General features: G+C 45.5%; 1 protein-coding gene across 1 annotated transcript in view; it reads right to left on the bottom strand.

The window, feature by feature from the left end:
• The window catches only part of LOC131200677 (mucin-2-like), a 16175-nt gene extending 5857 nt beyond the window's left edge, over positions 1–10318 (bottom strand). Inside the window, exons 1-3 of the mRNA XM_058187806.1 lie at positions 10245–10318; positions 4864–6567; positions 758–1612 (exon numbers count right to left, since the gene is read on the bottom strand). Of these exons, the coding sequence (XP_058043789.1) occupies positions 758–1612; positions 4864–6567; positions 10245–10308 (2623 nt within the window). The 5' untranslated portion in view covers positions 10309–10318. The remainder of the gene's footprint in view (positions 1–757; positions 1613–4863; positions 6568–10244) is intronic.
• Positions 10319–14081: the final 3763 nt, after the last annotated feature.

Genomic DNA, 14081 nt, shown 5'->3' with positions numbered 1-14081 from the left:
AGTCAATACAAAATTATGCATATACCCACATATATTATCAGAGTTTCTTGCAAAAATTAAATCCAGAATCTGACACAGATAACTGATTCAGCTGGATTCATTAACTTCTATATATACATAATAACAGATGAAGTATTTACAATACCAACAACGTCATAGCAGTTACAACACAAGGCAGGAGAAAACAGTTAGTTTCATTTCAGCAGAGCAGACAAGCATGCACAGACTCCTTAGTTTCGGTTTCAATTCTCTGCACAGACTCAGCAGCTGCAGACTAAGACACGCCCTGGCTCCAGTCTGTTGCAGCTCCCAATTGGCTGATTTAGTTACTATGCCTATTCATTGGCTGACCTTGTTACCATGTCTCTGCCAGTTCATGAATAATCTGGCATACATTATATGAGATAGAGAAACAACACAGTCTACTTTGACAGTCTAATAACAACTGTCTCACTTAGCAGGAGAAATTTCAGCTCAATTGAGGCTATAAATCAAGAACTACCTGTACACACCTTAATTCTACATCCTGTTTCAATCCCTTTGTGCAGATTGTTCGGAAGGAATCGGTGCGTGGATGTTTTTTGCACACAGCTGGCCTAAGAATACAACTTCAGGCTGAGGATTTAATCTGGAACTAATCTGGAGCTGAAATTGAGCCAGCAGCTGAAGGGGAATTTTAAAAATGAGGGGTTTTTGGAGACTCGGATCTCTTTTGAATTCAGAAGAATTCAGGCGTTCAGATAGGAGGGACACTTACCTGGAGTTTTAGGGAGACTCGTTGAAGCTGAAGAAGATATGGGGGTGGAAGAAAGAACTTTGAAGGAAGTTGCAGGATATTCACTTGTGGGATTTGTGGAGGACGGAGGAGATGGTCCCAGGCTGGACTTTCCTGGGTTGGAAGACATATGACCAGCGGATGTAAATTTCGGGGTGCTTCTGTATTGAGTAACTGAAGAGGAAGTTGAGGAGGGAGTGATTCCCGGCCTCCACTTGGTGATCTCAACCTCAGAACCTGTGGTAACTTCTGAAGAGCTGGTTGTGTCTCCAACTCCAGAATTGGCACTCGTAGGCGTGTAGGTCACTAGTGTCGAAGCAAGAAGAAACCACGTTGGAGAACGAGGGCTGGAGCTCATCTCCTCTGCGGTGGAGGTCGATAGGCCTTCGGATGTCCTCTTGCCCTGGGGAGTTGGAGAACGAGAGCTGGAGCTCATCTCCTCTGTGGTGGAGCTAATGAAAGGCATGGTTGACTCTGCTGGGTAAATGGTCCCTTCTTCTGAAGGACCTCCAAAACCAGTGGTGGAGATGGAGGTCATTTCAAGGGATGTAGAAGCTGGAGAGACACCCTGGGTGCCAGCAGGAATGGAAGCATCAGGTGAGGAAGGGGAGGGCAGTGTTGTAGCTCTTCCATGAAGACTTGTTTCTCCAAGGGTGCTCCACGGACTGGTCACATTGGAGACGAAAGCCACAGAAGAAGGGAGAGACCCCATGGTCTCTCCTGCTGTTGGAATAGTTCCCGTGACACCAGTGGTATCAGGCACAGAAGTGGAAGGACGTGGCTCTGATGTGGGCACACTTGTTGAAGGCAAAGTTGTGATCTCGGTTGTGGCTTCTCCTGAAAAGAAAGGAGACAAGTCTCTTTTGTGCTGACCAACTCTTGCATTGACTAACATTTGACCAACCCTGTGTTGACCAAGAAAGACTGGTGGGGGGCATGATAGCAGTCTTCCAGGATTTGAGAGGCTGCCACAAAGAAGAGGGAGTCAAACTATTCTCCAAAGCAGGGGTCTCCAACCTTGGCAACTTTAAGACTTGTGGACTTCAATTCCCAGAATTCCTCAGCCAGCTTTGCTGGCTGAGGTATTCTGGGAGTTGAAGTCCACAAGTCTTAAAGTTGCCAAGGTTGGAGACCTCTGTTCCAAAGCACCTGAGAGTAGGACAAGAAGCAATGGGTGGAAACTAATCAAGGAGAGAAACAACCTGAAGTTAGAAATTTCCTGAAGTTAGAACAATTCACCAGTGGAACTACTTGCCTCCAGAAGTTGTGAATTCTCCAACATTGGAAGTTTTTAAGAAGATATTGAACAGCCAATTATACGGAATGGTACAGAACCTCCTGCTTGAACAGAGGGTTGGATTAAAAAATCTCAGAGGTCATTTACCACATCAGTTATTCTGTTACTTGTGGTGGGCAACTCTTTGGATAACAGGTGTGGGTTTGTGCCCCTGCCCTAACACCATCATACCACCACTACCATCATCTCTTCATCATCTAGCTACTTCCGTAGTGACGGGGCCAGTGACGAAGGCTGTTCCAGTCAGAACAAGCTTCCCAGTCTACAGAATGAGGGCTCCCACAAGAGACGTGGTCTAAAAATTAAAAACAACAACATACATATTAATTGTACCGCTCGCCAGTTCCCAGCATAGGGCCACTTCCTAAGGTCTACGCCATTACTCTCAACAAGCCCAACTTTGCCTCCAAATGCTATCTTCCTGGAGCAAAGTTTCTAGAAAATCCCTCAAAGATGAGATGAACGTTGAAGGTCTACAGAAGAGACTAGAACAGTGGTAGTCAACCTGGTCCCTACTGCCCACTAGTGGGCGTGCCAGCTTTCATGGTGGGCGGTAGGGGTTTTGTCCAGTGGTGGGATTCAAGTAATTTAACAACCGGTTCTCTGCCCTAATAATTTCTTCCAACAACCAGTTTGCCAAACTGCTCAGAAAGTTAACAACCGGTTCTCCCGAAGTGATGCGAACTGGCTGAATCCCACCACTGGTTTTGTCCGATACTGAAGCACTTTCCTTCTTTTTTAATTTAATTGACTTTTTAAACAATTTTCATAGCCTTATTTAAAAACATTTTCATTAGGTTTTCATAAAATTCCCCGTGACAATTTAAATTTCTGAAAATATACGATTTGTATCGCCGGCGCATAAGTTTAGTTCGCGTTACGTAAGTGAAACTAAATGGCGCTATAGTGCGACCGCAAACAAAAGAGCCTTGTCCCAGAATAGCTCGCGCATCTCCCCCCACACCACCCAGCTGTAACAGACAAGCAGAGCTGGTAGCTGGCGCCCCCCCCAAACCCAATTCATAATGCGTGAAAGGCATGCGCAGACGACAATTCACGGCTCATTACTGTGGAACCGCTGGGCAGTTAGAAAATTTTACTACTAACAGAGATACAAAAGTGGGCAGTAGGTATAAAAAGGTTGACTACCCCTGGACTAGAATGTCATGATCTACTTAGAAAACAGCTGGGCACCATGGAATTCTTGTCCCAGTGGCAAGAGGCCTTGTGATGACCCAGACGTGGCACGAAGGCAACGCAACCAGAGAACCGGTATGAATCTCTTTATTGGCACCAACTCTTCCCCCAATGTCCCTTTTACGGCCTGGAGAAAAATTCTCCCACAAACCTGCAGATACTCCACTCTAAATGCCGTAAACAGAATGATTGTTAAGTCTGTTTATAAATTATGTTTTATTGGCTGTAAACCGCCCTGAGTCCTTCGGGAGAAGGGCGGTATAGAAATTTAATAAATGAAAGGAAAAATGAAATGAAAATGAAATGACTGCAATCAATCACTCCAACAGGACAAGATAAGGAATCCCAGACGGGAAAAATAATCCTAGCAAGACAAGATAGGCACAGAGTAGCACGGCAGTAATTCGAACAGTCAGGAGGAAACGCCAGGAATGCTGGCCACAACTCTCAATACCAGATTAATTCAGCGTTTGTTCCCGACAAACGCCCCTCCTAACTGCCCCTCCTTTAAACTCCATCCCCAGGTGTGCCTTGTGAAGGGAATCGGGGGCCCTTTCCTTCCTCGTAAGCCACGCAACCCACGTTGCTCTCTTCTGTGTTCTTCCCTACGTGCCCTAGGATGAGGAGGGGGGTGGGCCTTGGTCTTCATCTGAACCCCCTCTCCCTTGTTTTACCTCTCGCCTGCTCTGCCCAGCCTGACTTTGCCCTTCCCCAGTTTCCTCCACAGCCAACGAAGCCATTCCCTCGCTCTCTGTCAGCTGTTCACCTTCCATCTCAGATTCATACTCCCAATGGGGGCGTGACAGACCTTCTCAGATAGATCTTCCTTCCCCCAAAGTCCTCCTTTTATCTTTTCAAGGTGTGCTCTACAGAGGTGAGGGATAATCATGGATGAGATGCTCCTACATCTCATACAAAACATTTGCTAGACCAATTCTCGATTACAGCTCTCCTGTCTGGAACCCACGCCTCATTTCGGACATTAATACAATTGAGTGTGTCCAGAAATATTTTACAAGAAGAGTTCTCCACTCCACTGATCACAAAAAAATACCTTATACCACCGGACTTGAAATCCTGGATTTAGAAAATTTAGAACTCCGCCGCCTTTGGCATGACCTGAGTTTAATTCATAAAATCATCTGCTACAATGTCCTTCCTGTCGAAGACTACTTCAGCTTCAACCGCAACAATACACGAGCACACAATAGATTTAAAGTGAACCGCTCCAAACTCAATTGTAGAAAATATGACTTCAGTAACAGAGTTGTTAATGCCTGGAATGCACTACCTGACTCTGTGGTCTCTTCCCAAAATCCCCAAAGCTTTAACCAAAGACTATCTACTGTTGACCTCACCCCATTCCTAAGAGGTCTGTAAGGGGCGTGCATAAGAGCACCAGCATGCCTACCGTTCCTATCCTAATGTTCCCTTTGTTCCTTTGGGATGATGGTCAGGCATAGATCCGAAGGATCTCCAAAGATCTCCCTCTTAAGCCGATGATCAAGTTTTATTCTGAGCATTTGCAGCCAGCTGTCCGTGAAAATGCTTTCCCAGACTTGTGGTCAACCATTCAGATAAAAGGGACGCTTACCTGGAGTTTTAGGGAGACTCGTTGAAGCTGACGAAGATGTTGGGGTGGAAGAAAGGATTTTCAAGGTGGTTGCAGGACATTCACTTGTGGGATTTGTGGAGGACGGAGCAGATAGTCTGAAGCTGGTCCTTCCTGAGTTAGAAGACAGAAGACCGGTGGATGTAACGTTTAGGGTGCTTCTGTCTTGAGTAACTGAAGAGGAAGTTGAGGAGACATAGGTTCCTGGCCTCCAGCCGGTAATCTCAACCTCAGAACCTGTGGTAACTTCTGAAGAGCTGGTTGTGTCTCCAACTCCAGAAATCACACTCGTAGGCGTGGAGGTCACTAGTGTTGAAGTAAGAAGAAACCACGTTGGAGAACGAGGGCTGGAGCTCACCTCCTCTGTGGTGGAGGTCGATACGCCTTCGGATATCCTCTTGTCCAGGGGAGTTGGGGAATGAGGGCTAGAGCTCACCTCCTCTGCGGTGGAGATCAATAGACCTTCAGATGTCCTCTTGTCTTGGGAAGTTGGAGAATGAGGGCTGGAGTTCACTGCGTTGGAGGTCAATAGGCCTTCAGATGTCCCCTTGTCCAGGGTAGTTGGGGAACGAGGGCTGGAGTTCACTTCCTCTGCGGTGGAGGTCGAAGTTGTGGAGTGAGCGCTTCCCGGCCACCAGCTGGTGATCTCAGCCTCAGAACTCGTGGTAGCTTCTGAAGAGCCAGTGGTGTCTCCAACTCCAGAACTGGCACTCAGAGGTATGGAAGTTGCTACTGTTGGAGTAGGAAGGGGAACCAACATGGGGGAAGTATTCATTGTAAAAGGAGGAGAACTAAGATGTTTCTCGCTTGTAGATTCTTCCTGCGTCATGATGGAGATGATGGTCGATGGGCCTTCAGATGTCTTCTTGTCTTGGGAAGTTGGAGAAGGAGGGCTGGAGCTCATCTCCTCTGCGGTGGAGGTCAATAGACCTTCAGATGTCCTCTTGTCTTGGGAAGTTGGAGAAGGAGGGCTGGAGCTCATCTCCTCTGCGGTGGAGGTCAATAGACCTTCAGATGTCCTCTTGTCTTGGGAAGTTGGAGAAGGAGGGCTGGAGCTCATCTCCTCTGCGGTGGAGGTCAATAGACCTTCAGATGTCCTCTTGTCTCGGGAAGTTGGAGAAGGAGGGCTGGAGCTCATCTCCTCTGCGGTGGAGGTCAATAGACCTTCAGATGTCCTCTTGTCTTGAGAAGTGGGAGAAGGAGGGCTGGAGCTCATCTCCTCTGCGGTGGAGGTCAATAGACCTTCAGATGTCCTCTTGTCTTGGGAAGTTGGAGAAGGAAGGCTGGAGCTCATCTCCTGTGTGGTGGAGCTGATGACAAGCATGGTTGTCTCTGGTGGGTGAGTGGTCCCTTCAGAAGAAGGGCCCCCAAAACCAGTGCTAGAGATGGAGGTTACTGCAAGGGATGAAGAAGCCACAGGAACATCTGAGGTGCCAGCAGGAATGGACGCTTCAGGGGAGGAAGGGGAAGGTGTTGTACCAAGGTAGTTGGTAGTCAGACTTTCTCCAACGGTGCTCCACGGACTGGTTGTTTTAGAGAGGAGAGCAATGGAAGAGGGGGAGTACCTATTGGTCTCCGTTGCTGGTGTGGTAGTTTCCGTGCCACTAGTGGTGTCAGCCACAGATGCAAAAGGGCGTGGCTTTGATGTTGTCGGAGGAGAAGTTGTGGGCTTGGTTGTGGCTCCGCCTGAAAAGAAAAGAGACAGGTCACTTTTTGGGGTTGGCCAACATTCATGTTGACCAACTCTTGTGTTGACCAACAATTAATCTGTGGAATGACTTGCCACCAGAAGTTGTCGGTGCTCAGTCACTGGAAGCTTTTAAGAAGAAATTGGACAGCCATTTGTCCAGAATGGTAGTATAGATTTCCTGCGAGAGCAGGGGGATTGGACTAGATGACCTCCAAGGTCCCTTCCAACTCTGTTATGAGTCTTTGAATGAGTCACCAATGCTTGGTGAAATTATAGACATTATAAGGGTGGTAAGCTGTTGATTCATTCTTATTTTATTCTATTTTACATATGTATGTATTCCATTATTGTATTTTATGCCATAATTATTGTCTTTTACCCTTTTCTTATTTTGAATTGTTTTTTTAATAGGATTTTATGGGCAATACATGTTTGAACTTTGCATTTCGATATGGCCCATAGGCTAATCAATAAAGCTAATCTCATCTAATCTGATTCATTCTTTGCCTTTTGCACGAAGTCTTTGAACATAAATTGAACAGATAGTCCCAGGGAGCTGCAAATTCTCCGCTGCCTGTTTTACATACATACTATTTAGCATATTTATTTATTTATTTATTTATTTATTTAGTCACAACAATATATGTAGGTATCATACAAAAAGATTATATAGTATATAAACACATATATGAGTAAATATAGGAGGTATAAGCATATATATATATATAGGAAGAAGAAAAGAAAAACAATAGGACAGGAACGGTAGGCACGTTTGTGCGCTTATGCACGCCCCTTATGGTCCTCTTAGGAATGGGGTGAGGTCAATAGTAGAAAGTTTTTGGTTAAAGCTTTTGGGATTTTGAATAGAGACTATGGAGTCAGGTAAAGTGTTCCAAGCACTGATGATTCTGTTACAGAAGTCATATTTTCTGCAATCTAGATTAAAGCGGTTGACATTAAGTTTAAATCTATTGGTTGCTCTTGTATTATTGCAATTAAAGCTGAAGTAGTCTTTGACAGGAAGGACATTACAATATTGTAGGAATGCAACCTATATACCAACTCAGTAAGCTCAAACTGCCCAAGGAGCTGCTGATCCAATTCTACAGAGGAATTATTGAGTCTGTCATTTGCACCTCTATAACTGTCTGGTTCGGTTCTGCAACCCAACAAGAAAAACACAGACTTCAGAGGATAATTAGAACTGCAGAAAAAATAATTGCTACCAACCTGCCTTCCATTGAGGACCTGTATACTGCACGAATCAAGAAGAGGGCCGTGAAAATATTTACAGACCCCTCGCATCCTGGACATAAACTGTTTCAACTCCTACCCTCAAAACGACGCTATAGAGCACTGCACACCAGAACAACTAGACACAAGAACAGTTTTTTCCCGAAGGCCATCACTCTGCTAAACAAATAATTCCCTCAACACTGTCAGACTATTTACTAAATCTGCACTACTATTAATCTTCTCATCGTTCCCATCACCAATCTCTTTCCACTTATGACTGTATGACTGTAACTTTGTTGCTGGCAATCCTTATGATTTATATTGATATATTGACCATCAATTGTGTTGTAAATGTTGTACCTTGATGAAGGTATCTTTTCTTTTATGTACATTGAGAGCATATGCACCAAGACAAATTCCTGTGTGTCCAATCACACTTGGCCAATAAAAAATCTATTCTATTCTATTCTATTCTAACGTCAAGATATGTGGACTTCAATTCCCAGAACTCCCCAGTCAGACCTTTGGGGTTAAAATTTTAAACATTGCCATTCTTATTGAATTTTTTGGCTTTTTGCCATTTCCTTGGAAACATTTTCCAATTTCCCATCTAGGTTACAATGTAGGATTTCCTGGTGGTGTCTCATCCACGGACTAACTGGACCCAACCTATTTAGAACACAGAACAATAGGATTGGAAGGGGGCTCGGGGGTCTTCTAGTCCACCCCCTTGATCAAATAAGAGATACTTATGTCATCTTCAATGTGTATAGATAGTCCTTGACTTACAACGGTTTGTTTAGTGACCATTATAACGGGACAGAAAGTGACTGTTTTTCAGATTTACGAGCACTGCAGCCTCTTACAGTCCTGTGATCAAAATTCGGACATTTGGCAACTGACTCATACTTACGACGGTTGCCGTATCCTGGGAGTCACATGATCTCCTTTTGTGACCTTCGGACAAGGAAAGTCAAGGGCAACCCTATTATTAATTTTATAACTGCAGTGATTCCCTTTCACTGTTGCGATGGCCTAAAGGTGGAGCTTTCGCCTCACAATCAGGAGGCTGTGAGTTCGATCCTAAGTAGAGGCAGATGTTTCTCTCCCTGGGCACGATGAGAATATATCTGCTGAACAAAACTCCGCATTGGCAACAGGAAGGGCATCCGGCCAGTAAACACTCTGCTAGCTCCATTCAGTTGCCCAGAACTCCACCCAGCATTATAAACTTGTACAGGTAGTCCTCAACTTACGACCACAATTGAGCCCCAAAATTTCTGTTGTTAAATGAGGCATTTGTTAAGGGAATTTTGCCCCATTTTACGACCTTTCTTGCGGTAGTTGTTAAATGAATCACTGCAGTTGGTAAAGTAGTAGCCCGGTTATTAAGTGAATCCGGCTTCCCCTTTGATTTTACTCGTCAGAAGGGGATCACGTGACCCAGGGACGCTGCGACCGTCATAAATATGAGCCTGTTGCCAAGCATCCGAATTTTGATCACGCCATCTTTATAGTCTTCCCCCTCCCTCTCTCTCTCCTTCTCTCCCTCTCCCCATCTCTTCCTTCCTCTCCCTCTCCCTCTCTTCCTCTCACCCCTCCCTCCCTTTCCCCATCTCTTCCTTTCCCACTCCTTCTCTCTCTCCCTCCCCATCTCTTCATTTCCCTCTCCTTCTCTCTCTTTCCCTCTCTCTCCTCATCTCTTCCTTTCCCTCTCTCCCTTCCTCTTCCCATCTCTTCCTTCCTCTCTGCCTCCCTCTCCCCAACTCTTCCTTTCCCTCTCCTTCTCTCTCTCTCCCTCCCCATCTCTTCATTTCCCTCTCCTTCTCTCTCTCCCCATCTCTTCCTTCCTCTTCCCATCTCTTCCTTCCTCTCTGCCTCCCTCTCCCCATCTCTTCCTTTCCCTCTCCTTCTCTCTCTCTCCCTCCCCATCTCTTCTTTTCCCTCTCCTTCTCTCTCTCTCCCTCCCCCTCTCTTCTTTTCCCTCTCTCCCTTCCTCTTCCCATCTCTTCCTTCCTCTCTCCCTCCCTTTCCCCATCTCTTCCTCTTCCTCTCTCTTCCTTTCCCTCTCCTTCTCTCTCTCCCTCCCCATCTCTTCCTTTCCCTCTCTCCCTTCCTCTTCCCATCTCTCCCTTCCTTTCCCTCCCTCTCCCCATCTCTTCCTGTTCCTCTCTGTTCCTTTCCCTCTCCTTCTCTCCCTTTCTCCCTCCTCCTCTTCCTTTCCCTCTCCTTCCCTCTCTCCCTCCCTCTCTCCATCTCTTCCTCTCACCCTTCCCTCCCTCTCCATCTCTTCTTCTCCTTCTCTTTTCCTCTCCTTCCCCATCTCTTCCTTTCCCTCTCTCCTCCCCCCACCTTTCCCTCTCCCTCTCCTTCGCTTCCTCTCCCCCCTCCCTCCCTCTCTCCCTTCCTTTTTCCAGGTTTCTTTAGAGGCACTTACCAGTAATCTTGGCAGTTTCCAGTAAGAGGAAAATGGTCATCGCTGGAAAATAACCAAGAGCCATTCCAAGAGCAGAGATTCGATCCCTTCCCCGCCCCCCCCGGATCTCAACAGCCGGAGGCCAGCCTGACAAAATAAAATAAAGCAGCAAATAAAAGATTCTCTTAAATCTGGAATGAGTTGTTTTAAAAGCAGGTTTCCTGGTTGATCAAATTGACAAGCAGGGAGGGGTGTCCAAGGCTGGGCTGCGGTTGTCACTCCGCTGCCCTTGATGGTATTTTTTATTCCTGTCCAAGATGCGACGACGTTTGGCCTAGGATAGCTCCGGCGTTTCCCAGGATAGCTGTCCTGGGAAAGGGGTTGGGACTAGATGACCTCTAAGGTGGCTTTTCATTCTTTCCATTCCAAGATTCTATTATTTTTGGCTGTTAAATTACTAAGGAGGATCAAGGCTGGGGTTTTCCCCTCCTCGGTTCATTTTCAGAATCTCGCTTCCTTCTGATTCCTTCCGTGTTCATGATTAAAAAAACTCCTTTTGATTAGAAAGATGTTTCCTCATTCCAGCAGGGGGAGGGCCTTCTCTGTGGGGGCTCCTACCCTGTGGAACGAGCTTCCCCTCGGGCTTCGACAACTACCTGACCTTAGGACCTTTCGCCGCGAACTTAAAACCTATTTATTCCGTATGGCCGGACTGGCCTGATTCTTAAATTTTTAAATTTTAATTGAATTTTGATGGGTTTTAAATTTCTGTAATTTTATGGGGTGTAATGTTATTTTAAATTTTCTGGCAAATTTGAATCAGTTTTTTAAGGGTTGTTTTAACTATTGTGTATGTTTCTGTTTGTATTTTATTTGCCTGTTCACCACCCTGAGTCCTTCGGGAGAAGGGCGGTATACAAATTAAAACATTTATTATTATTATTATTATTATTATTATTATTATTATTATTATTATTATTATTATTATTATTATTATTATTATTATTATTATTTGGTTCTGTTTTAGTGGCGATTCCCTTCCTCTCTGAAAATGTTTGCTTTTCAGATTCCGATCTCTCAAATGACAAATTTAGAAAAAAGTAACAAATATTTTTTTTTCCCTTTTCTCTGGACCAGGGGTCTCCAACCTTGGCAAATTTAAGACTTTGCAGGTCATCTAGTCCAACCCCCCGCCCAAGCAGGAGACCCCTACTCCATTTCTGACAGATGGCAGTCCGGTCTCTTCTTGAAAGTCTCAAGTGATGAAGCTCCCACAACTTCCGAAGGCAACTTCTGTTCCGTCCGTTGATTGTTCTCACTGTCGGAAAATTTCTCCTTATTTCCAGGTTGAATCTCTGCTTGATCGGTTTCCATCCATTGTTCCTTGTCTATTTCCTAATCCCAAGAGAGAATAGGGCCAAGTGCTGCTCCTGGTAGTCAGAGTACAGACACGTAGACACATGCACACACGAGTGTGTGCACACACTGCCCCCAAGCCAGCTCAAACTCCTGGCAACTCCTGGCGAACTGAAGAAGCTTCTTGGATGAGAAGGGAAATGTCTTCAAGGAAGAACTAAGTCCAGTTGCCTTTGGGGGAAGAAAAAAACACATTTGGGATAACCATCACCTGGTTGTCATGAGAATCAGAATAAAGAGAAGAACTGAGCTGGAAGGGACCTTGGAGGTCTTCTAGTCCAACCCCCTGCACAAGCAGGAGAGCCTATACAATTCTGGACAAACGGTTGTCTGGTCTCTTCTTAAAACCTCCAGTGGAGCACTAACAATTTCTGGTGGCAAGCTGTTCCACTGGTTAATTGTTCTCACTGTTAGGAAGTTTCTCCTTGATTAGTTTCCATCTGTTGCTTCTTGTCCTGCCTTCAGATGCTTTGGAGAATAGATGGACCCAGTTGTGAAATCCATTTTTTTCCCTCTACTGGCTGGGTCAGCGTGGTATGGCTTGGTGGGTGTGGCTTGGTGGGCATGGCAGGAGAAGGACACTGCAAAATCTCCATTGCCACCCCACTCCAGGGGAAGGATATTGCAAAATCTCCATTCCCACCCCACCCTGGGACCAGCCAGAAGTGGTATTTAATTTGCTGGTTCTCCGAACTACTCAAAATTTCCGCAACCGGTTCTCCAGAACTTGTCAGAACCAGCTGGATTTCACCCTTGGATGGACCCCCTCTTCTTTGGGGCAGCCCCTCAAATACTGGAAGACTGCTATCATGTCACCCCTAGCCCTTCTTTTGATTAAACTAGACATACCCAATTCCTGCAACCGTTCTTTATATGTTTTTTTTTTAATTTGCATTTATATCCCGCCCTTCTCCGAAGACTCTAACAATAGTCTTCATTCATTTGTATATTATATACAAAGTCAACTTATTGCCCCCAACAATCTGGGTCCTCATTTTACCTACCTTATAAAGGATGGAAGGCTGAGTCAACCTTGGGCCTGGTGGGACTTGAACCTGCAGTAATTGCAAGCAGCTGTGTTAATAACAAACTGTCCTAGCAGTCTGAGCCACCAGAGGCCAGGTCCCCTAATCAGTCATAATCTTAGACATTCCTGGTGACTACAAAGACCCAACAACTCTAAACTGTCTTGCAAAGAACCTAGAATAACTTTAGAATAACTTTATTGTCATTTTGAATGTACACTCATCGGCATACATTAAAATGAAATTTCGTTGCATCCAGCTCTCAAAGGGGTCCCACCTCCAATATACACTACATAAACATGACAAAATAAATGAAAGGAAGGAAGGAAGGAAGGAAGGAAGGAAGGAAGGAAGGAAGGAAGGAAGGAAGGAAGGAAGGAAGAAAGAAAGAGAGAGAGAGAGAGAGAGAGAAAGAAAGAATAGTCAGTTATCAAGTCTGGGGTTTCCTGGTGGTCTCCCATCCCTGCTTAATTAGCTCTGCTCTCCAGGGAGAGCTGAAACCCCGCTGGAACCAGGGTGATGAGGGGACTGGAGGCTAAAACATACAATGAATGGTTGCAGGAACTGGGCCTGGCTAGTCTAGTGAAGAGAAGGACCAGGGGAGACAGGATAGCATCTTCCAATATTTGAGGGGCTGCCACAGAGAGGAGGAAGGGGGTCAAGCTATTTTCCAAGGCACCTGAAGGCCAGATAAGGAATAATGGATGGAAACCGAACAAGGAAAGATTCAACCTGGAAATAAAGAGAAATTTTCTGACAGTGAGAGCAATCAACCGATGGAACAGAAGTTGCCTTCAGTTGTGGGAGCTTCATCACTGGAAGCTTTCAAGAAAAGACCGGACTGCCCTCTGTCAGAAATGGTGTCTCCTGCTTGGGCAGGGGATGGGTTGGACTAGATGACCTTCCATCTCTGTTAATCTGATCTAATCAGTCATAATCTCTTCAAACACTCCTGGTGATTCAGATTAACAGAGTTGGAAGGGACCTTAGAGGTCATCTAGTCCAACCCCCCACCCAAGCAGGAGAACCCTACACCATTTCTGACAAATGGCACTCCAATCTCTTCTTGAAAAAACTCCAAAGATCTGCCATTCTTTCCCCCAAAACCGTCTTGGCCAACAATGCGGATCGTCAGTTACCAGGTCGATTCACAGCCCTGGGATCTCCTGGTAGTCTCCCCTCCCGCCCTCCCCACCAACCCACCCCCGCTTATATATAGTATAGTTATTCCATGGTCTGTTTTATTATTATTATTATTAATTGAGCCTCTGGTGGCTCAACAGGCTAATGCAGTCTGTTATTAACAGCAGCTGCTTGCAATTACTGCAGGTTCAAGTCCCACCAGGCCCAAGGTTGACTCAGCCTTCCATCCTTTATAAGGTAGGTAAAATGAGGACCCAGATTGTTGGGGGCAATA

The sequence above is a fragment of the Ahaetulla prasina genome, chromosome 6, assembly GCF_028640845.1.
Source record: "Ahaetulla prasina isolate Xishuangbanna chromosome 6, ASM2864084v1, whole genome shotgun sequence".
In the NCBI taxonomy this organism is placed as follows: domain Eukaryota; kingdom Metazoa; phylum Chordata; class Lepidosauria; order Squamata; family Colubridae; genus Ahaetulla; species Ahaetulla prasina.
Note: the sequence above shows the minus strand (reverse complement) of the source record. Positions and strands in the feature narration are given on the sequence as shown.